Consider the following 27,348-nt stretch of genomic DNA (forward strand, 5'->3'; position numbering starts at 1 on the left):
ACCTCACGGGACAAAGATGACGTCACCGTTGACTACGTCCAAACTATTTCCATCTCCTAGAGTCCATCAGGTGCCATCTTCGGGGTGAACATTCTTTAGCCCAGAAAATGCCGATGGACAACTAGGAGTCGATCTTCGACGAACGCCGCCTTGTGATTGGCCCCATTTTTCGTGATCGGTCCAATCATATTATACCATTGAAAGTATGATCGACGATACAAATTTCAAGCTGGAATAAAAAATCAAAAAAAGAATCGCTCGCCACAGATTCGAACCAGCCACATGTTGCGTCGAGGTGCTGCGCTTGGCGGGCTTGTCCTCGTCGGCTTCGCCGCGGTACCGCTGGTGAAGCATGCCATGACGCGCTTCCAACCTGCGCTCACGAATGCGCTCTCGGCACCCAAGCAGGAGCTGCCCTCGAAGCGCGTCGCGCTCATCCTCAGCGGTAGGCTCGTGATCCACGTACAGCTTCGTCCAACGATACTATGGCGTAGGCGCGGGCGTCTACGATGGCACCGAGATCACCGAGGCCGTGAGCTGCTTGATCCACTTGAGCAAGGCCAATGCGAACGTGACGATGTTTGCGCCCAACATTGCCCAGCACCACGTCATCAACCACCTCACCGGCGATGTCCTCCCCGAGTCGCGCAACGTGCTCGTACGGTTTTCCTCTGGATACGTAGCAGCGATACCATGCACGGCGATATGAATAGGTCGAGTCGGCGCGCATTGGTCGCGGCAAAGTCGAGGCCTTGGACGTGCTGGACGTGGCCAACTTTGACGCTATCGTGGTGCCCGGCGGGTTTGGCGCGGCCAAGAACCTGAGTTCGTTTGCGTTTGACGGCGCCAACATGAACGTGCAGCCGCAAGTGGCGTCGGCGCTCTCGTCGTTCCATGCCGCCAAGAAGCCGATCGGGCTCATGTGCATTGCGCCGGTCCTCGGCGCCAAGCTCTTTCCCGGCGCGGAGCTCACCATGGGCAAGCGCTCGGGTGCGACGTGGTCCAACGGCGGTGCCTCCGATGCGGTCGACGCGCTCGGCGCCGTTGCGATCGAGAAGGAGTCGGACGAGATCCACATTGATGCGACCAACAAGATTGTGTCGGCGCCCGCTTACATGCACGACGCTGGCACGCCGGCGTCGGTCCACGACAACATTGGCAAGCTCGTCGAGGCCGTGGTGCGCATGGACTAAACCACAGTAGTATTGTCACCACCAACAAAGACACTCTGTCCACACTCCCATAGTGTACAACACACACACATATTAGATTAAAACGTGAGTTCCGGAGCAACGGGCAAGAACGCGACATCGAACCGACCGGTCGCGGGGTGCCGCGTGCACTGGGCGTAGTACGACTGCAGCACGTGTGTATACTCGAGAAGCGCGACGCGCGCATACTGCTGGAGGTGCTTCCACTCGATGCCCTCGCGCGGCGCAAAGAACCGGTCGACGTGGCTGCTCGCGACCGCCGACTCGAATTCATGGTCTTGCGGCGTCACGCGCAAGTACGGCAGCGACGCTTGCAGCAGTCGGAGCCGGTCGACTTCGGCCGCGAGCTTCTCCTCGACGTCGGTCGTTGCATTCGCTGACATGCATTCGCGCGCAAACGACGCACTCACGCGGCTCTGCGAGCAGTTGTGCAGATCTTTCTGAAGCGTTGCGACGCGGGCCGCCGCGAGGTCGGCAGCGCGGCGCTGCTCCTTGTTGGCTTCGTGCGCGCGGTCGCGCTCGCGGAGACAGAGCGAGAGGATGAGCACGTCAAAGAAGGTCCACTTCGCGCGCTCGTCGTCGAGGAGGCTCTCCATATTGGGGGCGAGCGCATCGTAGTTGAAGAAGCTGAGCTCGTGCTCGCCGTCGACCTTGGCGAGCAAGCTATCGGTCATCGAGAAGAGGAACGCGCGGTGGGCGCCCGGACACAGCCGGTAGACGAGCACGTGCTGGTAAAAGCGCCGGACGTCGCGCTGCCAGTGCAAGAAAAGCTCGAAATGGCGGTGGAGGAGCACGCGCATGACGAGCGTCCGCAGCGTGTCGGGCAGCATCGGGAGCACGTTGTAGAGGAACAAGAGCGTCTTCTTGAGAATGTCCATGTGGTCGGACAAGAGCAGTAGCTTGATGGCAAAGAGCCACGAAAAATCTTTGTCGTAGTCGCGGACAGTCGCCATCAAGTCAAACTTGTACTCGGTGAGGCGCGTGAACCACTCCTCGAGCTGGTGGAGGCAGTGCCCGACGCTGCGCTCGTTGTGGACGTTGGTCGCCTCGAGGAGCGCGAGGAGAGTGAGGTACGTGAGCTTGGGGTTGAGAAGGAGCATGAGCCCCTTGAGCATCGCGGTTTTCACGCCGCGCATGGTAAAAGCAAAGTACGTGCGCGGCGACGGCCCCACCATGGCCCACGTTTCGTACGCGCACTCGTGCACGAGCCGGAGACCAATGTACACAAGGCGGTCGTGGTGCGGCACGACGCGCTTCCAGTCGTTGGTCTCGTTGACGCTGCTTCGGCTTTGGTTGAGCACCGAAGCGAGAAAGAGCATGTAAAACTCGCCATCGAGCACGAGCTTGCCGAGGAGCGCATCGACGTCACGCGAAAGCGGCGGCCCCTTCTTCATGTCGCTCGATGGGAGCTTGGCGAGCATGCTAAAGGCCATCAAACTCGACTCGAACGACGGCGCGGACGGCGCATTTGCCATCGGGACCCATTTTGGGTACTTTGCGTTCGGCGAAGAGGATGGGACGCGGAACCAGTCGTGGGCGGCGGTCGCGGCTTCGAGCTGCGTGATGACGCTCGCTTGTAGCCCTTCGTCGCCGAGGTACGCGAGCGCGACGACGTTGGCCATGAAGGCCATCTCGAGCTGCGTCTTGGCGACGCGGCCCGCGCCGACCACGGCCGAAAGCCGCCCGCAGAGCTCGAGCGCCTGCAGGACGTGCGCATGCGACTCGTCGCACGTCGCGTCAAACGACTGCAAGAGAAACTCGAGGATCTGGCTGTGCTTGGCGCGCTCGGCGTCGTCGGACCCCCTGGTGGGCGTGTTGGGAAACGTCGATGAAAGTACGTCCGAGTAGTGCGACCGGCGCTTGGCCCGGCGGACGGCGGCCATCTGGAGCGCGGGCTCGTCCGAGGTCCGCACCGGCCGCTGCGTCGTCGTGCGCTCAATGTCCTTGAACATGCTCCGGAACGTATCGGCAAACCTGTTCATGGCGGCGACAGTTGGCGAATGGCGACAATCCGACATCGGGATGTGGCAACATTGCCGAAAAGATCGGGTTTGGGCGCGAGGTTGATCGGGCTATATTGTGCTTTTCACAAAGGGTGCAACGGATCGCCCTCCACATGCGCGAGATGAGCGTCTCGCAATGCTACTGCAATGGAAGCCGCGACCGAGCCTGCATACGTCGTCGACCTTGATGCGCCCGCCGGAAATTGCTCGCCGGCGCCGAGCACTGGCCGCTTCTGATCGAATCGCGGTAGGGTGGTTTTTGGCGGCGGTGCTCCGAAGACGAACGCCGCATGGTCGCAAAGCACCTAAGTGCAACGTTCGGAGACTACGTAGTATGTGTCTACGGTATTGTATGGCGTCCACATCGTCGCGATGGTCGTGGGCACACACGGCGTGACCAACGCGACCTGGGCAATTGGCAAGAGAAGACGAACGCACAATATTGGCCTTGTGATTGCTTCAAAATCGACTCAGATAAATTCGAAGGAAATGCAAGCCGACATTTGGTCGTCTTCTCTGCAGAGAAGCAGCACGAGATGGCAGTGTTCAAGCGGCCTTTTGCAAGGCAGGGACACATCGTGCCCCGTCGGGACGTTGTCTCTGTTGTCAGAAGCGTCAGGCAACGATTCGTTAATGCGACCGGTGGTGCAATCCTGAAGCGGACACGTCTACCCCCACGCCGATTTTGCCATATGCAGTGGCAGTCATTCGCAAGATTGGCTACATTGGCGTGGGCAATAGTGGCTCTGGCGTGCGAGCACCTACTAGAACAACGTATTTCTGTTCACGACCACCGCGTGCTGGCGTAGGCACTGGCAACGCGTTGCAGCGTCGGCGGCGACTGTATCTTCGTGCACTGCATTTAGCTCGTCATTTGCCCGTCTCGCGTTGGTCGACCTGTTTGATACTAGCGCGGTAGGACCAGCTTCAAGCTATCAAGCACTTCGCCGTGTACCATGCGCACGAAAACGAATAGAACTGACCATGTACTGGCCTCTTCCTCCCTCTTTGCAGACGAGGAGAAGGCGAAGAGTGCCACGGTTGTACGGTACCCCATATGAGCATGACTCGCATCTCGTGAGCGATACTCCACTTGATGATCCATCACGCACAGTGGTCTTGCCGCTCTGCCGCGGCTGCGTGGCATGTCGCTGGCACCGCGACAAACTCTGTTTCGCAAAAACAGAGTTTGACGACATGCAAGCGAGGAATCCAATCAGCACACGCCGACGGAAATCATATATTTCAGCCAATCATCGATGCGATCGAAAGATCGCTTTTTCAACCAATCAGAGACGTGTGTCGGATGGGCCGAAGGGGCGGGAGTTGAAACGACGCATCTTGGCAGCGACGCCTGGTAGACCCAACTGCATGGAGGACGACCGGCAAGTCGACGATGGAGCGGGGGACGTGGAGGAAGAGAAGACGGATCTCTCGCCCGAGGAGCAGCTCGAGCACGACCGGCGCATGCTCGAACAGCGCTTCCGTCTCCACAAGCGCATGCGCAAGGAAGCCAAGGAGCGCCTCGAGTTGATCAAGACCAAGTCGACGCGGAAGAAGCAGTCGCATGTCGACTACCAGAACCTGCCGCACAAGTGGAAGGATGCTGTCGTGCTCGAGGACGAGCTCAAGCGCCGCGAGCAGCTCAAGGTACTCCGCGGCCCCGAGCTCGTGCGCCCTTTCCCAGGCCGCATTCGCACAACGGCGCCCATTACGCTGGACGCCGACGCCGAGCGGCAGCAGCAGATCGACGAGTACGCCAAGAACGCTGCCAAGAATGAAGCGTACGTCCGTGGGCTCAACGACATCATCAAATCTCGTCTCGTAGGGCGGCCAATGTCGAGCTTGACGAATACCTCAAGCTCGATCAGTCCAAGCTGCCGCTGCATCAATTCGACAGCACCGAGTACGAGACCAAGACTGCTGACGAGTGGCTCTCGCTTACCAAGATGGGCGCGTCGCCCTTCTTTGTCAAGAATGAGTGGCGCTGGCGGCCATGCGTCGTCGACAGCTACAACTCGATCACGGAAAAGTACACGATCCAGTTCCAAGGCTCGGACAAGCAAAAGCAAGTCCGTCGCATCAACCTTCGCTTTGACCTCGTACGCATATATCTCATTTTGTGTCATGAGGTGCATCGATGCATGTAGGAAGATCCTGCCGTCTTCCAGCGACGCATTGACGAAGCCGTCCGACGCCGCGAGGAAGCCAAGGCGCAAATGCGCTTCGACTACTTTATCGCGCAGCAAGATGCAATCGAACCTCGGGCAATGGGTCGCCCGACGCTCGAAGGCATCCATCGTCGCGTCGTCGAGGGCTTGACGTCGGACGTTGGCGTCGAGGAGACGCACGCAGTGCTACTGCGGAACCTCACAGACGTGGTCATTCGCGAGTACGCTCGAAGCATGAAGAAGGCCGTGCTTGCGCACAAGCTCGAGTTTGACGATCATCTCCGGTTCAAGTACCAGAGCTTGAACCTGACGCCAATCCCACGGCCACTGTCCGCCCCCGCGTTTGGCAAGGTGCAAATTCCCGACCACGCGTACGACAAGGCGCGACGCATTGTGGGACGGAAGCATTACACGGCCATGGGTGGGTTCCTTCCCGTGCTTATGAAGATCTACCACGGCTGGGAAACGTCGTTCCAGAAGCTTACCTTCTGCACGACGTCGCTTGATACGCTCTCGCTACCGTGCCGGCTCGCCGACTTTGACGACGTACAGATGACCCATTGTTCCAAAGTCACGGAAATGCTCTCTGTGGTGCGTCCACCAATACAGGTTGAAAGGTACTGAAATGACTGGTAGGACTGGCGCCGCGCCATTTCCGAGAACCTCGTCGATAGTTTGCAAGACACCCACGATTTTTTCATCTCGGATCGTGACGCCTACGCATCGGGTAGGCGTCTTTGCCTCCCAGACCGATTGCAGATCGACATTGACACTAGGCGTACTGCAACGACTCTTGATGAGCATCCGTGTGCGCATGGCGGCGCAGATGCGCATGCTTGTGGAGCAGTCGACGCAAACATGGGTCGCGCTCGTCGAGGCCACGATCAAACGCTGCACCCCCAAGGTGGCCGACATGATTGTGCCCGTGGCATCTGTCTTTGCGGTCGAGCTTGCGATCGGCGAGGCTGGCGTCGTCGCGATGGTACCGTCGAGCCAAGAAATCAAGACGGTCATGCTCGCGCCGCTGGAAACCATGGTCGCCAACGTTAGTGCGATCGAGGTCATTGACCCCGACTTGCTCTCGCTCCTCAACCTCGAACACCGCAAGTTGTTTGATATTTCCGTCAAAGACGAGGTCGTGCACGGTACACACTCGTGGACGTACAGCGTCGTCGTCTCACGTATGGGAATAGAAACGGTTGTCAAGATTGCCAGCGCGCGTCGGGACGTGCTCAAGTACGTGAACGAGTCGATGAACCAGGTCATGGGGGTCGCGGACGCATATGGCCAGCACGCAGAGCTCATTGGCGTCGACGCCGCTGCGTTCATGAAGCAGTTCAAAGCCGACAATCCATCGCCCATTTCGCTGAGCGTCATGTGCGACGCGATCCGACGGTACCATGCGCTCGTGCTCGAGGTCGAGACGCTCAGCTTTGACGTGACGGGGTTTCCTCTTGTGTGCGTCAACGCCATGGGGCTCAAGGCGACGCTGCGGGAGCGAGGCACTGCGATCCGAGATGCGCTCATCGACTACATCGTGTTTGACGCGCGGGAGAAGAACATTGATATTACGCGGCGCTACCAATCGATCTTGCATCGCATTACCGAGAAGCCCACGAACGAAGCCGAGCTCGCGGCCCTCAAGGACTTTATCAACGTTAGCAAGGTTGGTTTCTCGGCATTTTATGCGATATGCGGAATGCTAACGTTATTGTGGTTTAGGGTACGATCGCAGGAATTGTCAAGGAAGTCGAAGAGATCCACGAGCGGCTTCATGCACTGCACGAGTTCTCACACACCATCACGGACGACGATTTTCGGCTGGCGTGGAGCACAAAGGAGTGGCCCCAGCGCGTTGCGCATGCCGCCGACACGTGCGACTCAGCTCTCGAAGAAGACAAGATCCGCATGATGGACAAGCTGGCAATGGAGAAGGAGGCGTTTGAAGTCGACCTCGAGCGCTTTGAGAAGGATGTTGGACTCTTTCGGTCGTACGGGGAAATCGACATGACGGTGCGCACCCATGCTACACGAGCACCATATTCTAAGACGTTTGTGTAGGACAAGTACGTCGAGATGGCGTCCACGTTGTACGATGCGATCTGTGAAGCAAAGCTCAAGGCCGACAACTTTAACCAGCGCGAAGCCGTCTTTGGGTTCCGCCCGACCGAGTATGCGATGATCACGAAGCTCGAAGCGGACTTCAATCCGTACTACAAGCTCTGGACCATGTGCGCCGAGTTCAACGTCAACAAGCAAGCGTGGCTCACCGGTCCGTTCCTTGAGCTCAAGGGCGGGGAGATCGAAGCCAATGTCACCGAGTGGTGGAAGGCAAGCTACAAGCTCAGCAAGCAGCTCGCCGAGGAAGCACCAGGGTCGGCCGAGGTTGCGCTCATCTTGCGCGAGCGCACGGACGAATTCCGAGCGTACTTGCCAGTGATCCAGTCGCTGGCGTCGCCAGCGCTTCGGGAGCGCCACTGGGAGCTGCTTCGCAACAAGATTGGACTCGAAGAGACGGACGAAGAGCTCACACTCGCCCAGCTGCTCGAGAAGGGAATCACCCAGCACATTGATACGATCCAAGAAGTGAGCATGGTCGCGGAGAAGGAGTATACGCTCGAGAAGAACCTCAGCGCGATGATCAGCGAGTGGGAACCCATCGAGTTTGAGTGTCTGCCATACCGCGAGACGGGCACGTACCTCATCAAGAGCGTGGACGACATTATCGCGCTCCTCGACGACCACATTGTCAAGACGCAGACAATGCGCGGGTCTCCGTACGTCAAGAACATTGAGAAGGAGTGCAAAGCGTGGGAGAAAAAGCTCCAATACTCCCAGCAGCTCATTGACGAGTGGATGAGCTGCCAGCGCACGTGGCTGTACCTCGAAGCAATCTTCAGCTCGGAGGATATCATGCGACAAATGCCGACCGAAGCGCGGCGGTTCGCGTCCGTTGATGCACTCTGGCGCAAAACCATGGAAGACACGGTCGCGGACCCCAACTTTATGAACGTCATCAACATGGACAAGCTGCTCCAAAAGTTTCAAAAGGCCAACGAAAAGCTCGACGAGATCCAGAAAGGTTTGAACGACTACCTCGAGATGAAGCGCCTGTACTTTCCCCGCTTCTTCTTCCTCTCCAACGACGAACTCCTCGAGATCCTCAGCCAGACGAAGGAGCCAAAGGCCGTCCAGCCACACCTTGGCAAGTGCTTTGAAGGCATCAACAAGGTCACGTTTACGAACGTCCTCTTGATCACCGAGATGATCTCGAGCCAAGGCGAGGTCGTGACGCTCAAAACGACCGTCAACCCCGAGAGTGCTAAGAACAAGGGCAACGTCGAAATGTGGTTGCTTGAGCTCGAAATCAACCAATGGGACACGATCCGCGACCACACGGCGCGCGCGATCGGTACCTACCCCCAGGTACATGGGTGATTGCATGTCTTCAGACACTGATAGGTGCGTAGGTCATCCGCGAGCAGTGGATCTTGCAATGGCCCGCCCAAGTTGTGCTCGGCGCGTCGCAGGTGTACTGGACGACCGAAGTCAACGAAGCCATCACGTCCAAGGGCAACGAAGGACTCAAGGAGTACGTGCAAGTGCTCAACACGCAGCTCGATAAAGTCGTCATGCTCGTGCGTGGTAACTTGACCAAGCTGGAGCGCACAACGATTGGTGCGCTCGTTGTCATTGACGTCCACGCTCGAGGTACTTTCTGGTTGAACATGTACATTTTAGAGATGGCCTGGTTTATAGACACGATCGCACACATGATTGCGAAGGGCGTTGAGAACGACCAGGACTTTGAGTGGATCTCGCAGCTGCGCTACTACTGGATCGAAGGCGCCAAGGTCGCCAAGCAGTTTGACCTCCAAGCACGCATTGTGAATGCACGCGTCAAGTACGGCTACGAGTACCTCGGCAACACGATGCGCCTCGTGATTACGCCGCTCACCGATCGTTGCTACCGCACGATGATGGGAGCCATCGACTTGCTTTATGGTATCGTATCGAGCCGTTATATGCTCTCACCGTACCAATGTAGGCGGTGCGCCCGAGGGACCAGCCGGCACGGGCAAGACCGAGACTGTCAAGGATCTCTCCAAAGCCATTGCAATCCAGTGCGTCGTCTTCAACTGCTCCGACGGTCTTGACTACCTCGCCATGGCCAAGTTCTTCAAGGGCCTTGCGGGCTGCGGCTCGTGGTGTTGCTTTGACGAGTTCAACCGCATCAACATCGAAGTGCTCAGTGTCATTGCGCAGCAGATTTTGACCATCAACGAGGGCAAGAAGGCCAACGTGGACAAGTTTATGTTTGAAGGCACATACATCAAGCTCAATGCGAGCGCCAACGTCTTCATTACCATGAACCCCGGTACGTCTTTATCTTCTCTTGGCAACTAAATAGAACCTCGCAATCGTAGGCTACGCTGGGCGTGCCGAGCTCCCCGATAACCTCAAGGCACTCTTTCGCCCATGTGCTATGATGGTACCCGACTATGCGCTCATCTCGGAGATCCGTCTCTACTCGTTTGGGTTTGCCAACGCTCGGGCCAATGCACGCAAGCTCACGCAAGTGCTCCAGCTCAGCTCCGAGCAGCTGAGTTCGCAAAAACACTACGACTATGGCATGCGCGCCGTCAATTCGATTCTCGTCGCGGCCGGGAACCTTCGTCAACAGCTCGGCGACGACCCGTTCTGGACCGAAGACAAGATTGTCTTGCGGTGCGCTTCGTCCTAAATGAACGATCGTGACGGGTCCACACGTAGGTCGGTGCAGGATGTCAACTTGCCAAAGTTTACGACCGATGATCTGCCGCTCTTCCGAGGCATTACGTCCGACTTGTTTCCGGGCGCCGAGATCCCGTCGCCAGACCACGGCCGCCTCATCCCGATGATCAACCTCATGTGCACACAAGGCATCAGCATCGCGCCCGACTCGCTCACCAAGCTGCAACCCAAGGCCGAGTTTCGTCAAAAAGTCATCCAGCTCTACGAAACCGTGCGACTTCACCATGTACAGTCCGGTACAGGTGCCAACGAGTCGTTTCCTCGTAGGTACTTGTACGTCATGGGCTCATGGTCGTTGGTATCACGGGCAGTGGCAAGACGTGCATTGTTCATACGTTGGCGGCCGCCATCACAGCCGTTTACAACGAAAGCGAGGGCAAGTCGCAGTCGCTCGTGCACGTGCACACGATGAACCCCAAGTCGATCACGTCCGGCCAGCTCTACGGCAACTTTGATGAAAATACACACGAGTGGAGCGACGGTGTCTTGGCCAAGACGTATCGCGACTGCGCACGCGACACAACCGACGACCGGCAATGGGTCATGTTTGACGGTCCCGTCGACGCGGTTTGGATCGAGAACATGAACACCGTCTTGGACGACAACAAGAAGCTATGCTTGATGAGCGGCGAGATTGTGAAAATGACGGACCGCATGACCATGATGTTCGAGACCGAGGACCTCGAAGAGGCGAGTCCGGCGACCGTCAGTCGCGTCGGCATGGTCTTTCTCGAGCCAAAGAACCTCGGCTGGGAGACTCTGCTGAAAACCTGGTACACAAATGTTCCATTTGCGAGCAACTACCAAAGGGATATATATGTAGGCTCGAGCACTTTCTACCAAGCGACTTGAAGGCACAGTCAGCGTTTATTCAAAACCTGTTCGAGTGGCTCGTGCCGCCGCTACTCTTTTTTGTCGACAAAAACTGCATTGTGCCCACGTCCGTGACTTTTCTCGAGCTCGTCGCGAGCTTGATTCGTCTCTTTGGCTGCATCCTCGACGTGCCAATCGCCAACCTCTCGTCCGACATTCGCGGCGTCCTCGAAGGCATGTTTTTGAAAGCTCTCGTGTGGTCGCTCGGTGCGTGCGTCGACGCCAAGTCGCGCGTCGCATTCGATTTGTACCTCCGCGCGCTCACGTCCGGTACGATCGACAGCAGCAACAACGAAGCGTACGCCAACTTTCGGCTCAAGAACCCTTCGTATGCGGTTGCGCCGCGCGCAACGACCGCCGCGTTTCCAGACGAAGGCATCGTGTACGACTATCGCTTTGACGGCAAGAAGGCGACGTGGGTCAACTGGATGGAGTCGGCGTCGACTGCCGCGATCCCGCGCGACATGCCGTTTACGTCGATCTTGGTGCCCACGATCGATACGGAGCGCAACTCGTGGATTCTCGACACACTCTTGACGCACCACCACCACGTGCTCGCAACGGGCGACACGGGCACGGGCAAGTCCGTTTCGATCAAGAAGAAGCTGCTCACAGGGCTGAACGAGACGTTTTCGTCCATCTTTATGAACTTTAGCGCCCAAACCAGCGCCAACCAGACCCAAGACATCATCGAGTCCAAGCTCGATAAGCGCCGCAAAGGCGTCTTGGGGCCGCCGCTCGGCATGAGCTGCGTCATTTTCGTCGACGATCTCAACATGCCGGCCAAAGAGACGTACGGCGCGCAGCCGCCGATTGAGCTCCTCCGGCAGTGGATGGGTCATGGCGGGTGGTACAACCGCAAGGACAATACGTTCTTGCAGCTCGTGGACGTGCAGTTTATCGCGGCCATGGGCCCACCGGGCGGCGGGCGCACCAAGATCACGCAGCGCTACATTCGGTACTTCAACTTGATCAACTTTGTGTCGTTCGACTCGACGAGCCTCAAGCTCATCTTTTCCAAAATCTCGGACTGGTTCCTCATGAACTTTCCGGCGTCCATCAAGGCCATGACCACGCCCGTCGTCGCGGCAACGATCGACATTTACGACAACATTTCATCGACGCTGCTGCCGACGCCGGCCAAGTCACACTACACCTTCAACCTGCGCGATCTCTCCAAGGTGTTTCAGGGCATCTCGCTCGGTACCCCCGATGTGCTCAAGGATGCCAAAGACGTGGTGCGGCTATGGAGTCACGAGTGCCTCCGTGTCTTTCACGACCGTCTCATTGACCAAAGCGACCGGTCGTGGTTCCTCAACGTACTCGGCGAGACCGTTCAGACGCACTTTACGCTCAACTACGTCAAGGACGTCCGGGGGCCGAACGAAGTGCTCATTTACGGGAATTTCGGAGACGCCAAGTCGACCAAGAAGATCTACGCCGAGCTCCGGGACCGTGACACGCTCCAGAAATCCATGACGCTCTTTCTCGAGGACTTTAACAACATGACGTCGGCGCCCATGAGGCTCGTGCTGTTCCAGAACGCGATCGAGCACGTCGCGCGCATCTCGCGTGTCATCCACCAGCCGTACGGCAACTCGCTTCTCGTCGGCGTCGGCGGCAGCGGTCGCAAGTCCCTCACGACGCTCGCGGTGTTTATGGCCGACTTTAAGCTCTTCCAGATTGAAATCTCCAAGTCCTACTCGCGCAACGATTGGCGCAACGACTTGAAAAAGGTGCTCCAGCTCAGTGGTGTCTCGAACCAGCCGACAGTCTTTCTCTTTTCAGACACGCAGATCGTCGAGGAGTCGTACCTCGAGGACATCAACGGCATCCTCAACACGGGCGAAGTCGCGAATCTCTGGGCCAACGACGAGCTCATGACCATCAACGAAGGCGTCGAGAGCGCTGCGAACGCCGCGGGTCTCAATACGAGCAATGCCGCCGAGGTCTACAACTTCTTTGTCAGTCGGTGCCGCACGAACTTGCATGTTGTGCTGGCGCTGAGTCCGATCGGCGACGCGTTCCGTCGGCGCCTGCGCATGTTTCCGTCGCTTGTCAACTGCTGCACGATCGATTGGTTCACCGAGTGGCCGGAAGAGGCCCTTCGCAGTGTCGCCGACCACTTTCTCGTCGACATTGAAATGCCGTCCAAGATGAAGATTGGCCTCGTCGATGTGTGCGTCGATATGCAAGAACGTGTCTCGATGATGTCGCGCGACTTTCTCCAGAGCTTGCGCCGGCACTACTACGTGACGCCGACGTCGTACCTTGAGCTCATCAACACGTTCAAGAAGCTCCTCAACACGAAGCGCATGGAAGTGAGTCAAATGAAACAGCGCTACGACAACGGCTTGACCAAGCTCATGGAGACGGCCGACCAAGTCGAAAAGATGCAAGTCGAGCTCGAAGCGCTCCAACCAATGCTCAAGGTCGCCACGGTCGAGACGGACGCGCTTCTTGAGACGATTGCGCGCGAGCAAAAAGACGCGAATGCGACCAAGACAGTCGTCGCCGCCGAAGAGGCGCAGTGCAATGAGCAAGCCGCGGCGGCGATGGAGATCAAGACACAGTGCGAGGCCGGCTTGGCCGAGGCGATTCCAGCGCTCGAGTCGGCTGTCAAGGCGCTCCAGACGCTGACGAAAGGTGATATCACCGAGGTCAAGGCCATGAAGAAGCCGCCAGACGGCGTCAAGCTCGTCATGGAGGCCGTGTGCATCATGATGAGTGTCGCACCGCTCAAGATCAAGGACCCCGCGGGCGGTACGAAAAAGATCGACGACTACTGGGGCCCGGCTCAGAAAACGCTACTGAACGACACGCGCTTTTTGCAAAACCTCCTCGACTACGACAAGGACAACATCTCGGCTGAAATCGCCGAGAAGGTTCGGCCGTATGCCGAGAACCCGGACTTTTCACCGCCAATCATCAAGAAGGCCTCCGTGGCTGCGTCCGGTCTCTGCTCGTGGGTGCATGCGATGGCCGTGTACAACCGCGTCTCGAAAGTGGTAGCGCCTAAGCGTGAAGCGCTCAAAGCGGCGACATTGCAGCTGGAAGCGGCACAAACCAACCTCAAGGCCAAGCAAGACGCGCTCCAGGTCGTGCTCGACAAGGTCGCACGCCTCGAGGCCGACCTTGCGGGCGCCATGAAGAAGAAGGCGGACTTGCAATTCCAGGTCGATGATTGCAGCAAAAAGCTTATTCGCGCCAACCAACTCATTGGCGGTCTTGGCGGCGAGCGCTCGCGCTGGCAAGAGATGAGCGCCAAGCTCCAGATTGTGTACGACAATGTCATTGGCGACATCATGCTCAGTAGCGGCGTCATCGCGTACCTCGGCGCGTTCACATCGGCCTTCCGCGAAAACGCCGTAGAGCATTGGAGCGAGCAGCTGCAGATGAAGGGCATTACGTGCTCGGACAAGTACAGCTTGACGACGACGCTCGGCGACCCTGTGAAGATTCGCGAGTGGACCATCTGCAAGCTCCCGAACGACTCGTTCTCGATTGACAATGCCATCATGCTCTTTCGAAGCAACCGCTGGCCCCTTGTACGTCTCGATATGTACACAAATGGATGGATATAATGTGCAACTTGTGTAGATGATTGATCCGCAAGGCCAAGCGAATCGGTGGGTCAAAAACATGGAGGAGAAGTCGAGTAGTCTCAAGGTCGTCAAGCTCACGCAAGCCGGGTTCGTCCGCGCGCTCGAGAACGCCATTGTCGTCGGCGCGCCCATGCTTATCGAGAACCTCGCAGAAGAAATCGACCCAATGCTCGAGCCGGTCTTGCTCAAGCAGATTGTCAAGGCTGGTGGCGTGCTCACGATCCGACTCGGCGACAACACGGTCGAGTACGACCCCAACTTTCGACTGTACATGACGACCAAGCTCCGGAACCCGCATTACGCACCGGAGACGTGCGTCAAAGTCAACTTGCTCAACTTTATGGCGACTGAGGAAGGGCTCCAGGACCAAATGCTCGGTATCGTCGTTGCCAAAGAAGAGCCAGTACTCGAAGCGCAGCGAGAAAAGCTCGTGCTCGAGGATGCGGCCAACAAGAAGACTCTGAAAGAAATCGAAGACAAGATTCTCCACATGCTGCAGACGGCCGAGGGCAACATTCTGAACGACGAACGGCTCATTGAGACCCTCGGAGCCTCCAAGATCACGGCGAATACGATCGAAATCAAGGTTCAGGAGGCCGCCGCGACCCAACTCATCATTGCCGAGAAGCGGGCGGGGTACACACCCGTGGCGTTCCGCGCGTCACAGCTCTTTTTCTGCATCGCCGACCTCTCGGTGATTGACCCCATGTACCAGTATGCGCTCGAGTGGTTCATTCAGCTCTTTGTCTACTCGATTGCACGTGCTGAGAAGAGCGCCGACTTGGCCAAGCGGCTCGTGAACCTCAACGAGCAGTTTACGTACACCTTGTACGTCAACGTGTGCCGGTCGCTTTTTGAGAAGGACAAGCTCCTCTTTGCGTTCCTGCTCACCGTCAAGATCCTCACGGGCAACAAGACGATTACGCCGGGTGACCTCCGGTATTTCTTCACGGGCAACACGGCAATGGACTCGAGCAAACCGAATCCGTGCCCGAATTGGATGAGCATGAAGACGTGGGCCGACGTCGTTGGGCTCGAGAACCTTCCGGCGTTCCCCAACTTTGGCGACACGTTTGTATCCGAGCTGGCGCTCTGGGCCACGTGCTACAACTCGCAGGACCCGGCAGTCGACATGATGCAGATCCCGTCCATGGCCTCGTACGACTCGTTCCAGCGCCTCGTTGTGCTGCGCTGCTTCCGGCCGGACAAGGTCGTACCGAGCGTCATGCTGTTTGTCGCAGCGCAAATGGGCCAGCGCTTTATCGAGCCGCAGCCGTTTGATCTGAAAGCCGGCTACGACGACTCGACGTGCGCGACACCGCTCATCTTTGTGCTCACGCCCGGTGCAGACCCCATGTCGGAGCTCCTCAAGCTCGCGGCCGAGATGGGCTTTACGAAAAAGTTTGTCGCTATTTCGCTGGGGCAGGGGCAGGGCCCCCTTGCGGAAAATGCGATCGCGGAAGCCATCGACAATGGCAACTGGGTTTGCCTCCAAAACTGCCATCTCAGCGTAAGTTGGCTCCCGACGCTCGAACGACTCTGTGAAGAGATCACGCCAGATCGCGTCCACGCGTCGTTCCGTTTGTGGCTCACGTCCGAGCCGTCGCGGCAATTCCCGCCCTTTATTCTGCAAAACGGAGTCAAAATGACCAACGAACCACCAAAAGGCATGCGTGCCAACTTGAAGGGGAGTTATCTCACTTTCTCGGACGACTGGCTCAGCTCGTGCTCGCGTCCCGTCGAATTCAAGAAGCTTCTCTTTGGCTTGTGTTTCTTTCATGCGACGGTCCGTGAACGCACCAAGTTTGGCCCGCTTGGTTGGAATATCAAGTATGTGTTTTCGGGCTCGGACCTCAATATTTCCAAGGACCAGCTCAAGATCTGCCTCGACGACCTCAACGGAAGCGACGCAATTCCGTACGCAGCGCTTGGGTACCTCGCCGGCGAGTGCAACTATGGCGGCCGCGTCACGGACGACAAGGATCGGCGCTGCATTGTCAATACGCTCTCGGACTTTTACACGCCGCTCATCCAGGACGACACGTACAAGTTTAGCCCGTCCGGGCTCTACTTTGCGCCCGGCAATGGCCCACTGCAAACGTACCTCGACTACATTGATCAACTCCCAATGAACGAAGGCCCCGAGATCTTTGGCTTGCACGACAACGCCAACATTTCATGTGCGATCGCTGAAACCAATCTCCTCTTGGAGTCGGCGCTCTCGCTCCAGCCGCGAAGCAGCGGCGGTGGTGGCAAGTCCTGGGACCAGTCGCTCGCCGAAGTCGCGGCCGACATTGGCAGTCGCATTCCGCCCGTCTTTGATATTGAAAAGGCCGATCTCGACTTTCCCGTGTGTTACGAAGAGAGCATGAACACGGTGCTGACGCAAGAGCTCATTCGCTTCAACAAACTCATCGTGATCATCTCGCGGAGCCTCAAGGAAGTCCAGCGTGCGCTGAAAGGGCTCGTCGTCCTCTCGGCCGAGCTGGAGGCGATGGGCAATTCGATGGTCAACGGCCAAGTGCCCGGTATGTGGGCGAGCGTCGCGTACCCGTCGCTCAAGCCGCTCGGCAGCTGGGTCACGGACTTTCTTGCACGCCTCTCGTTTTTGCAAGCGTGGATCGATGCGAAGCAGTCACCGACGATCTATTGGGTCTCGGGCTTCTTCTTCACGCAAGCCTTCATCACAGGCACGCTTCAAAATTACGCCCGAAAGCACCAGCAGCCCATCGACCAGGTAGGATTGTGCTGCGTCATCACTTGTGGACGCATTCAAGTAGGTCGGGTACGACATGCAAGTGCTGACGCTGGCGGCCTCGGACGCCATCACGTCCAAAGCCGAAGATGGAGCCTTTATCAATGGCCTCTTCATGGAGGGTGCGCGCTGGGACAACGGCATTATGGCGATCGCCGAGTCGCGTCACCGCGAGCTGCACGTTGCGATGCCCGTCATCTTGCTCTTACCCAAGCGCCGCGACGCGATCGAGCCCGTCAAGGACAGCGACCCGAAAGGCACTGCCCACGTGTACATGTGTCCTGTCTACAAGACCAGTTTGCGCCAAGGTACGCTTTCGACGACAGGGCACTCGACCAACTTTGTCATGTTCCTGCGCATCCCGATGGCGCCCGAGCACAACCAAAAACACTGGATCCGACGGGGTGTCGCCATGTTGACGCAGCTCGACATTTAGTTGTAAGTAGAACGGTAAAAAGTCTCTGCACACAGAACAATGTCTCATATTGGACTGGGTCGAGATGTCAATGGCTCCACACGGTGCTGTTTGGGGGATCGAAGGTACATGTGGCCTTGTACTCGCTGGTTGCTTTGGGGTCGAGTACGCTACAACAATTGTTCATCAGTCACAGGCAGTAGTCGACTCGAGCGACTTCAGAAGCGATTGGCGACGAAAAGCTTCCATGCACCCACGACGTGTCCTAGGACAGCGATTCACGTTTAGCATATGCTCGGGGCGGGGGCGTACGGGGGGCGTGAGCTCGGGGGGTGGCACCCACTCGTCGGGAAGTGCATATGTGGACGTTTGGTACAGCGCGCGATGGTGCGTCGCCGGGTACAGCGGCAGATTGGGCGTCGAGCGCACGACCGTGCTGCCCTTTTCCAGCGATGCTCTCTTTCGTTCGACGACAATGGGCTTGGGCACGTTGGCGTCGTCGGGCAAAAACCGCTTGCCTTCGATGATTCTGTAGCCGCCTTTGAGGCGCGCCCGAACGCGGTGGTGCAAGAGCAAGAGCGCCGACTCTTCCGAGTTCATGCGCGTACTCGCCTCGGTCATCATGCGCTGTTCGCCCCTACATCGCGTCGGCCACGTCGAGCACAATAAAGTCGCTCACCCTTGGAGAATCCCCGCGCTCTCAATGACGCGGCATCCACGGATGCGGCCTTCCCAAAACTTGGTGACACCGGAAATGGCCTCGTCGATCGAGAGCACGATCCGCGGCAGCTGCGGCTCCAGTGATATCTTCTTTGCCTTTTTCTTTTCGCTGGCGTTGGTGATGGTGATGCGCTGGATGATGCTGTCCACAGTCTTGGCATCAAACCGCGGCTGCAAGAGACCTTCAATGCTCATCCGTCGCGTATTCTCACTCGGTGCAGTCTACAGATACTCCTTGGTAACTTTAACGCATACCGCATCGCTACGACCTCGGTGCGGACGTCCCAATGGTCGTCGTGTGTGTTCACCGAGATGCCGAGCAGCGTGTTGTGCGGCGTGCGCGGCGTCACCACCTCGGAGCTGGAATGGACCGGAAGCGTCAATGGCGCCGGCAGAATCTCTCCGTTCTGCTTCTCCTCAGTGTCCATCTCGTCGGTTGTCTCGTCGTCGTCGCACGGCAGCGGTGGCGCGCCGGGATCGCGCTCGACGTGGGTTGAAAGCACTTTGAAGACAAACGGCAACGTGACGCGGTTGGAGGGAAACGACGTGAGACGCTCGGTTGCATGCTGCACGTCGCGAATGGCAAACGTTTCGGTGAGGCCGTGCAAGTAGACAAAAACGTCTTCGTGGTCGAGGACGCCGGCCTCCATGTGGTCAAACAAGTGGAAGCGGTCGACGATAACGCGGTAGTTGGCTTCGGAAAAATGCTCGCGGACGTCCAGGGGAATGTCTAGAACCTCGTGACGTGTCAATATAACATGCTACGAGGCTCACCAGCTTCGGTCACGATGGCGGCGGGCGACGGGTTGATTCGACTCACGACCTTGTCGTACACAACTTGTGAAATGCTACCGAGTAGGTGGCCCCCATTCTTGGAAAGCAGGCACGCGTACCGGCGGCTGTTGGTGAGTTTGGCCTCGCCGCGCGCTTCCGATGGCCGCCAGTAGGCGTCGGCGAGCGCCATCGCAATGCTTCGGCGCCGGCTCGATCCATCCGGCTCAACGAGAACGTCGTTAAACACAGAAAACAAGTGACGGCGCACGAGCTTGCGCAGTGCCAAATTCGGCGAAATACCCGGAAACTAAACACGAAATTGTCCCGTAGTCGTGTTGTGCACAACGCAATGCCGAAAACCCACCTTGACGATGGCAGCTTGCATGAGTGCCCCGCAAAAGAGCTTGAAGGAGAGCGCGGGCGCGCCGTCTACGCCATATGTGTCAGAGCCACCGCGTAGACCGTAGCAGGTACCCGCATCGAGGTACGTGCGAAGCTTCCCGAGCATCGCTGTGGCAAAGATCTCTTCTGCCTACGCCAAAAACTACTAGTATAGCGCAGGAGAAAGAGCGAACAGACGTGGAGCTCCGAAAAGTTGGCCGACAAAATGTGGGCGTCGCGCATGATTTCGAGGAACCGCGCGAGGTTGATGGACGGAATCCTACTCATGGCCATGTGAACACAACGTCAAGCTGATGCAAGACGTGCTGGTCGCCATGGAAGGACGAGTCGTAGAAGAGAAACACCTTGTACACTTGCTCGAGCTCGGCCACCTCCATGGACGATTTCTGCGGTCGCGTGAGCGTCCGAGAAAATGCAAGAGAACGGCGACGTACGTGCGCAGGGCTAAGACCGTCGGCGTGCGTGATGGCAGCGATCGCAGCTTCGTTGACGAGCCATTGATGCTTGGACAGCGGGTGGTGCATGCGGCGATCGAGCGGCTAATTTTACAATCCTGCGGTTTTGCGCGACACAATGCCAGAACTTCGCGCAAATACTACACGCCGAAATGCACTGGCTTGGTCACACCTTAGCTTAGTGGAGGACCGCGGCGACGACGACAGCCGCCATGGCAAGAAGCGGCTCATGGTGAAGATTTCGATTTGCATGTTAAGCAGCGAGATTCCTTCATGGTCGCAAAAGCCCCTGGCAGGGACGACCCGGCTGATCGCCACCACTTGGAACTGCAGCAATGAATCTGAAATCTCAGAGTCCCATGGGGGATCAAGGCGCCAAGTCAGAGGTGACACGAGACTCACAAACTAGACTTTGAACGCTCTCTCTATTATGGTCAAGCCAGGAGGCATCGCACTAGAACTAAATGCAAGATGATAGTAACGATAACGTTAGAACGCCTCAAAGATCGTCGAGGACGAGCCGAGTCCCCAGACGAGAGCTTTCGCACACCTCGCCAAAACGAGATGGAGTCCCGCCTCAACGCATTAGTAGAGTGAACGTGTGCAAGGTGATGGACCTGGCAAACTGGCCAAAGAAACTCCACAGCAATCCTTCCGAGCGTGCGCGCCGCAAGAGGAGACTGCCGTCACGTCGCTGCAAATTGCTCTTGGGACTGTCTCAGGTCCGGATACAACGATACAAACGACTTGTGCGGAGCGTCGCGTCCGGATACGAATGGTGTCGCCTGGCACATGTCGCAGCGTGGCGCCGGGATTCCTTTGCGAGCGCATCATTTTGGTCCGGCTCGATGCAGCATCCCGCGGAGGAGCGCTTGTCGTACGTCTCGTCGCCGACGTCCAAGCAAGATGCGTACGGCGTCATGGACACGCCGCTCGGACTCGAGAATGGCGCGCTGCGGGCAGGTCCACCCCCCGACTACAAGAGCGCCGAGGTACTCGGGCTCCTCGCACAGTACGTTGCCGTCGGGCTGCTCTATGGCGCGATGCCCAACTTGCTCTACCCACTCTTCGTCGGCTACTTCCACCTCACGGGCAACCAATTCAACTCGGCCAAGGTGCTCATCGGTCTTGGCTGGTCGCTCAAGGCGTTTGTCGGTATCCTCTCCGACTGCGTCCCGATCGTGGGCTACCGGCGCAAGCCGTACATGCTCATCGGATGGACGTCCTGCCTCGCCTCGATGCTCGTCCTCGCCACCATGGACATGGGCGACCCGTTCTTTCGCGATGCATCGTCGAGTCGCGGGCCCATCAACACGACCAACATCAACCCGCACGCGGCGACCACCGGCGGTATCGTCGTTATCCTCTGTGCGTGGGGCACTCTCTCGTACGTCATCTCGGACGTCCCGGCCGACGCGCTCGTCGTCGAGCTCGCGCAGCGGGAGCCGGAAGCGATCCGCGGTCGCATGCAGTCGCTCATCTACCTCACGCGGACAATCGCGTCGTGCATTTCAACGGCGCTGATTGGGTTTTGCCTCAACTCGCCGCGCTTTGCCGGCTCGTATTCGTGGGACATGGGTGCCAACACCATGTTCATGCTGCTTGCGATTACATCCGGCGCGATGCTCCCGATCACGTACCTCTTTGTGCTCGAGACACCATCGCCGCGCGTCAATTTGAAGCAGTACGTGCTGCAATTTTGGGACTTGGTCCAGAAGCGCGCCACGTGGCAGATCATGCTCTTCAGCTTTCTCTTCAACCTCCTCAACGCCGGCGTGACGTCGACCGCCGCGCCGTACGTCATGTACGAATGGGCTAAAGTCGAGAATGTCAACACCCAGCTCACCGGTATCCTCGGCAACTTCATCTTTGCCGGTGTCCTCGGCTTCATGGGCAAGTACGGCACGCTCTGGAACTGGAAAATCGTGCTCGTGACGACGACGCTCAGCGCCAACGTCATCGATGCTGTCGTGCAGTTCTGCACCATCTACGATCTTGTCCGCAACCAGTGGTTTTACATTGGCGTCCCGCTGGCCGAGAATTTACCGTACGCGATGCAGTTCATTGTCACGACGTTTGTCATTGTCGAGCTCGCTGAAGTCGGCAACGAAGGCGTCGTGTACGGCCTCCTCACAACGGTCTCGAACCTCCCCGCGGCCTTTGGCCCGGTCGTGGCTAATGTCGTCTTTGGCTCGTTTGACGTGAGCGCTGAAGCCATTGCCGCCGACTCGCCGACGACGCGCAACCAAGTCGCTGCCACGTACATCATTTACTACGCCACGACGGTCCTTGCGTGCTTTTGCGTCGTGCTGCTGCCGAGCCAAAAGTCCGAGCTCCACGAACTCCAAGTCACGAGCGGCAAGTACCCGCGCGTCGGCGGCGCCGTGCTTGGCTTTTGTTGCCTTGTGCTGCTCTACTCGATTGTGGCGAGTCTCCTCTCCATGTTCGAGTCGACCATGTGCATGGTCATTGCCGGCGGCAAGGGCTGCCATGCTGCATAATAGAACAACATAAACGGACTCGCTTTCCCTATTCAATCCGTCATTAGGGCCCCGTTGGCGCGTTGAGACTGCAAGCAGCTCGACCCGTCAGTGGCCATAATCAGCTCTGTCCATTCAAGTGGGTTGTAGTGAGAGCCGAGGGTAGTACGATGGTGCAGGCCATCGTACAGTACCCATCCCGCGCCATATCCACCCCTTTCTGTACCCATCCCGCGCCATATCCACCCCTTTCTGACGTTGCAGCCAATGTTGTACCCTTTTATTTCATAGAAACCCTTTTTTGGCATGAATGTACTTCAAACAACCAGAACAGCAAGCCTATCATCGGCCGCAGTTGCCAATTGTCGCCGCTTCAGAGCAGCATGCACAGCGTCCGCGACTGCCTTCGCGGGCTCCTTGTGCTTTCGTTCTCGTTCCTCCTCGTCTTCACCTCGTACAATGCCATCGAGGTATGGCGCCTTCCGTCTACCACCCGCCTCATGCTTATGTCGTGTCGTAGAACCTCGAGACGTCGATCATTCCTGGTCGCGTTGCGTCCTGCTGCAATGGCTCACCGTGGCGTACTAGTAGGCACGTGCGACGGCTGCGCGGTCTCGCTGTCCGACGCCGTGTGCCAGCTCGGTGACGTGTGCGCGGCCAAGGTTCAGTTCTCTTGCGACGTGGCGTGCGAGGCGCCGTTTGAGGAGTGCAAATGTACACCGGCGCTTAATCGTGGCGCGCATGTGACCTCTTGTACTAGCCACGCTGGGCAGCACGACACTGGGCGTCATCTACCTCGTCTTTATGGCGGCGTCGTTCTTTGGGCCTGTCATCCCGAGTACGATATGTGAATTCAGGTGGGCAGCCGGCTCACGGATTTGTGGCATAGATCTCATTGGCGAAAAACTCAGCTTGGTCGGCAGCTCAGCGTGCTAGTACGCTCTTTGATCTGCTTTTTGCTATGGAGACGACATCGGAGACTGATTCCATTGGTGTAGCGGACTGTTTGCGGTCGCCAACATCGTCGTGGCGCTCAACCCGACAGCGACGACGCTGCACTGGTGGGTCCTCATTCCAGCCTCGGCGCTCATTGGGTTTGCGGCCTCGGTGCTCTGGGTCTGCAACGTAAGACCCTATTCTCATCGTGTGGTGTATCGTTCTGGCTTGGGGTAGGGGAGCTACCTCACGCGTCTCAGTGTCTACTACGCCCAATTCAAGCACCTTCCGGAAACAAGCTCGATGGGGTTTATGAACGGTGCGTCCCTCATTGTCGATTGTACATGTACCATTTTTGACATCAGGCACGTTCTTTGCCATCTTCAAGGTGAGCCAGCTCACGGGCAACGTCTTGTCGTCGTATGTGCTTGGCTCGCTGCAGTGGTGCGTCCCATTTACAGCGGTCTAACACAGAATTCAACTGGATATTTCAGGTCCACGGCGTCGCTCTTCACGCTGTATGCGACGCTCTCGTTCCTTGGCACGTTTCTCCTGTGCTTCCTCGAGCCGCTGCACAAGGTACCGATCCTTCCTTCTCTTGGCAGTTGGAGCGAGCAATGCTTGATGCTTAGCCCATGGCGCTGCCCCACGAGACGTCCAAGCTGCTGCCGGTAGCATCGCCATCGTCGTCGTCGCTCTCGATCCGAGCTGTCCTTGCCTTGGCCAAAGACCCGTGCGTGCATTGCTTGCATTCGTCCAATACTGACACGACAGTATGCTGCTAGGCGCATGGTCGTGCTTGCGCCGCTCATGCTCTTCAACGGCATCCAGCAAGGCTTTACGTCGTCCGAATTCACGACCAACTTTATTCGCGAGTCGCTCGGCGAAGCGTCGATCGGCTACGTCATGGCTGTCTTTGGCGCGACCAACGTTCTCTTTTCGATTGGCATTGGACGGCTTGCAGACAAGTTGTCCTTGTTTCCTGATATGTCGGAGGGTCATGACGGGGTGTAGGGTCGGCACCATGTGGGCCCAAGTACTCGGCTGCACTGCCCAGGCTATTGTCTATGGTCTCTGTCTCTGGGCGCCGATAGCCAAATGCGACGGCCAGTGGGCACTGATTCTATCGTCGGCGGTTTTGCTCAGCCTCGGCGATGCAGGTACTTGATGCCTTCTCTAGACCGGTACTCATGTTTATGATGCTAGCGTCCTGCACCCTCGCCAACGGTTGGTTCTGCTTGATTCATTGATACATAAGGTCTGATCGCACGTGTAGTTGTGCTTGGGCAAGAGTTTTCGGAAGATGCCATGACGGCGTTCTCGCTCTTTCAAGTGTATCACTCGGCGTCGGCGAGCTTGGTCTTCTTCTTGCTCAAGTACCTCAGGTACTAACTCTTGCATGTTGATCACGTTGATTTCTTACCGTCGCGATGTAGCTTGACGCTGCGCCTCTATGTGCTTTTGATCTCGGTCCTCCTGGCCGCAGGTTCGATCAGTTTCTACGCTCTGCGCTACCGCACTGTCGTCGTTTGAGTCGACGCCCAATGTTCTTAAGAGCCACCATTATCCATGCTCCAATTGTTAAACGCGACTTTTGCATTTGGTTTCTCATTCACATGGGCGCATCGCAAGGACTTTAGACAACATGGTCGTTTCCGCTAAACCCACCCCTCCCCTTTCCCTCGTGTAGCCTTGCTGTCGAGTATCATCTCGTAGCGGAAGATACCTTGTCGGTACGGCAAATGCTCGTCAATGCGTTATGAAAGAATAAATGAGTTGATAATTACGATAGGTTACGGCTCAAGTTCGACACAAAAAGCTCAAAGTGACGGTTTGGAGCTGCCACTCGAGGTACCTTGTCGTCGCTTCGTGGCCTGCGACAGTCGACTGGTACAGGTCGTCCATGGCCTCGACGGCTTCGGCGTGCAAAGCGAGATCGGCGGTGTGCGCGGCGTCGGCGCGATCGAGCTCGGTTTGCAACCGCTGGACCTCAAGAGTATGTTGCTTCGCCATCTTGATTTCGCGCTGCGCCGATGCCTCCTCTGTAGCACGGAGGCGGCACTCCATCTCGTCACGGTCATCACGGACGCAGATCCACATCGCGGCGACTTTCGCCGCTTGGTTCAGGACGGTGCGGTGCAGCGCAAGCCGCATGCGCTTGCACTCGTCTTGTGCCAGGAGCAGCTGTGCCGCCACCGACTCGATCCCTTGTACTTGGCCCTGAAGCGCAGCTTGGCGCGCTGTGGTCTCGAGCTCCATCGCGTGCGCAGTGTGTATCTCGCGCACCGCTTGATCGTGTTCGAGGCAATGTCGGCGAACGACGTCGGCGGAAGCTCGGTGGACTTGAGCGAGATCGGCCTCGAGATCGGCCACCGCTTGCGCATGCAACTTCTCCGTTGCGCGACGCTTGCGCTGCTGCGCTGCCTTGGCCGCCGCATCACGGGCGACCAGAACTGATTGAAACATTGCCCGAAGCGCATTCGTCTCGCGCACCTGCCGCGCCATCGCATCGTCTTGCGCCGCCTTGTGCTTGGCCGCGAGCGCTGCAAGCTGCTGTTCGTGCTGCGCAGCCACGTCTTCAAGGGTCATTCCCGACAGCTTGCTGTTGCTTTGCAGCTGCTGGACCTTGGCGTCGCGTTGCGCGAGATTGAGGGCATCATTTGCCTTGTCAGATTGCAGCGAGTTCTTGGCATACGCAGAGTGCACGTCGTGCACCAGCTGGTGGCGCGTCGACTGCGAGTTCCCCAGCGCGGCCTCGGCGGCAACGCGCGTTGCCGAACAGCTTGCCTGTACTTGCTTGATATGGGCTTGATGCGCTGCATGCATCATCTGGAGCTCGTGGTCGTGGGCCAATGCGGCAGCGGCGGCCGCGTCGCGCGACGCACGGAGGCTGGCTTCGAGTGCCGTAATCTGCGCCGTCAGATATTGCACCGACTTCAGCGCACGGCCGTCGTCGCCACCAGAGCTGGTGGGACTGTTGCGCGCCGGCACATAATGCGAGATGCGCTCTTTCTTGAGTCGGTATGCCGCGTTTTGCTTCCAGTCATTGCACAGTGGCGCGTCCGGGGAGCAAGTGCGCCCCGCCTTTACAGAGCGGATTGGTGTCGTTCGAATCGGTGCCGAGGGTAGCGCTTGCGGCGGCGGCACGAACGTTGTACGACGTGCGTCGTGGGTAGTCGAAGGCGCTTGCCGAGTGGGCTTGCGCATGAGTGCGTCTTCCTCGTCCCATTTTCTCTGCGCGAGGACGGCCGCACGCTTCTGGTGGTACTGCGGGTCGTACAAGACCATGGTGCTGAGAAAGTGAGTGTGAGGTTCTTCTCTCCGACCCACGTCGCGAGTCGATCGTATGGAGGTACTACTCTGCAGCGAGACTGGTTCGTACAGCAGTATCGTTGAGCACATCGATCGCGTAATGTCATTTCGCCCGCCGTTGGCTCGGTCTCCCTGGATGTGTACGAGTACGCGTCTACGAGACTAAGGAGATTCGCGGTGCAGTGCAAATACGAAACGGGTCACTGTGTTCTCAACCTGTTTGCATAACCCCGTTGCAGGCCTCGAGGGACCACATGGAAACGTCATCTCATACCAGGATCTCCTACGACACCTCTGACATCAGAATGTCCCGAGGTGTCTTGAATGCTAAAGAATAGCAACGGTACTAGGATGCGTTTCGGTATCTCGTTTTACTGCGCCAACGTTATTAGCAATTATGTTTGATCAAACGACATGTTCTATTACGTACAATGACGCACAC

At 57.7% G+C, this 27,348-nt stretch overlaps 7 protein-coding genes across 9 annotated transcripts; 4 read left to right on the forward strand and 3 right to left on the reverse strand.

The window, feature by feature from the left end:
• The first annotated feature begins 233 nt into the window (after window positions 1-233).
• SDRG_02065 (hypothetical protein) lies at window positions 234-1,245 on the forward strand. The gene is made up of 3 exons (XM_008607627.1): window positions 234-445; window positions 495-658; window positions 714-1,245. The coding sequence occupies exons 1-3, from the start codon at window positions 283-285 to the stop codon at window positions 1,191-1,193; spliced, it is 807 nt and encodes a 268-aa protein (XP_008605849.1). The 5' UTR covers window positions 234-282; the 3' UTR covers window positions 1,194-1,245.
• SDRG_02066 (hypothetical protein) lies at window positions 1,232-4,324 on the reverse strand. The gene is made up of 2 exons (XM_008607628.1): window positions 4,308-4,324; window positions 1,232-4,220 (listed from the first exon to the last, which is right to left on the reverse strand). The coding sequence occupies exon 2, from the start codon at window positions 3,227-3,229 to the stop codon at window positions 1,271-1,273; it is 1,959 nt and encodes a 652-aa protein (XP_008605850.1). The 5' UTR covers window positions 3,230-4,220; window positions 4,308-4,324; the 3' UTR covers window positions 1,232-1,270.
• Window positions 4,325-4,533: 209 nt separating this feature from the next.
• On the forward strand, window positions 4,534-17,910 carry SDRG_02067 (hypothetical protein). Of its 3 annotated transcripts, none has more exons than XM_008607631.1 (18): window positions 4,534-4,998; window positions 5,043-5,316; window positions 5,365-5,976; window positions 6,022-6,112; window positions 6,162-6,530; window positions 6,579-7,051; window positions 7,108-7,398; window positions 7,447-8,811; window positions 8,856-9,096; window positions 9,145-9,390; window positions 9,434-9,763; window positions 9,813-10,113; window positions 10,159-10,390; window positions 10,447-10,952; window positions 11,003-14,600; window positions 14,653-16,324; window positions 16,380-17,394; window positions 17,438-17,910. In XM_008607631.1, the coding sequence occupies exons 1-17, from the start codon at window positions 4,586-4,588 to the stop codon at window positions 16,787-16,789; spliced, it is 11,424 nt and encodes a 3,807-aa protein (XP_008605853.1). In that variant the 5' UTR covers window positions 4,534-4,585; the 3' UTR covers window positions 16,790-17,394; window positions 17,438-17,910. The 3 variants fall into 3 exon arrangements, with proteins under 3 accessions (XP_008605853.1, XP_008605852.1, XP_008605851.1); XM_008607630.1 differs by having other exon boundaries at window positions 11,003-14,380; window positions 14,425-14,600; window positions 14,653-17,394; XM_008607629.1 differs by having other exon boundaries at window positions 14,653-17,394.
• Window positions 17,811-20,281, reverse strand: SDRG_02068 (hypothetical protein). The gene is made up of 12 exons (XM_008607632.1): window positions 20,158-20,281; window positions 20,030-20,109; window positions 19,901-19,982; window positions 19,796-19,853; window positions 19,686-19,750; window positions 19,441-19,628; window positions 19,322-19,395; window positions 18,817-19,277; window positions 18,507-18,769; window positions 18,140-18,464; window positions 18,045-18,092; window positions 17,811-17,997 (listed from the first exon to the last, which is right to left on the reverse strand). The coding sequence occupies exons 1-12, from the start codon at window positions 20,245-20,247 to the stop codon at window positions 17,893-17,895; spliced, it is 1,839 nt and encodes a 612-aa protein (XP_008605854.1). The 5' UTR covers window positions 20,248-20,281; the 3' UTR covers window positions 17,811-17,892.
• Window positions 20,282-20,987: 706 nt separating this feature from the next.
• On the forward strand, window positions 20,988-22,710 carry SDRG_02069 (hypothetical protein). The gene has a single exon (XM_008607633.1). The coding sequence runs from the start codon at window positions 21,027-21,029 to the stop codon at window positions 22,677-22,679; it is 1,653 nt and encodes a 550-aa protein (XP_008605855.1). The 5' UTR covers window positions 20,988-21,026; the 3' UTR covers window positions 22,680-22,710.
• A 312-nt stretch (window positions 22,711-23,022) lies between these two features.
• Window positions 23,023-25,261, forward strand: SDRG_02070 (hypothetical protein). Its single transcript, XM_008607634.1, has 15 exons — window positions 23,023-23,128; window positions 23,179-23,203; window positions 23,250-23,372; window positions 23,419-23,496; window positions 23,548-23,593; window positions 23,657-23,783; window positions 23,832-23,913; window positions 23,960-24,038; window positions 24,089-24,173; window positions 24,227-24,327; window positions 24,380-24,562; window positions 24,609-24,754; window positions 24,801-24,821; window positions 24,871-24,979; window positions 25,031-25,261. Exons 1-15 carry the CDS (start codon window positions 23,042-23,044, stop codon window positions 25,125-25,127), a joined length of 1,389 nt encoding a protein of 462 aa, XP_008605856.1. The 5' UTR covers window positions 23,023-23,041; the 3' UTR covers window positions 25,128-25,261.
• A 108-nt stretch (window positions 25,262-25,369) lies between these two features.
• Window positions 25,370-26,882, reverse strand: SDRG_02071 (hypothetical protein; the record flags this gene model as incomplete). The annotated part of the gene is made up of 1 exon (XM_008607635.1): window positions 25,370-26,882. One exon carries the CDS (start codon window positions 26,880-26,882, stop codon window positions 25,395-25,397), a length of 1,488 nt encoding a protein of 495 aa, XP_008605857.1. The 3' UTR covers window positions 25,370-25,394.
• Window positions 26,883-27,348: the final 466 nt, after the last annotated feature.

This window comes from Saprolegnia diclina (genome assembly GCF_000281045.1).
Source record: "Saprolegnia diclina VS20 unplaced genomic scaffold supercont1.4, whole genome shotgun sequence".
Classification (NCBI taxonomy): domain Eukaryota; phylum Oomycota; class Saprolegniomycetes; order Saprolegniales; family Saprolegniaceae; genus Saprolegnia; species Saprolegnia diclina.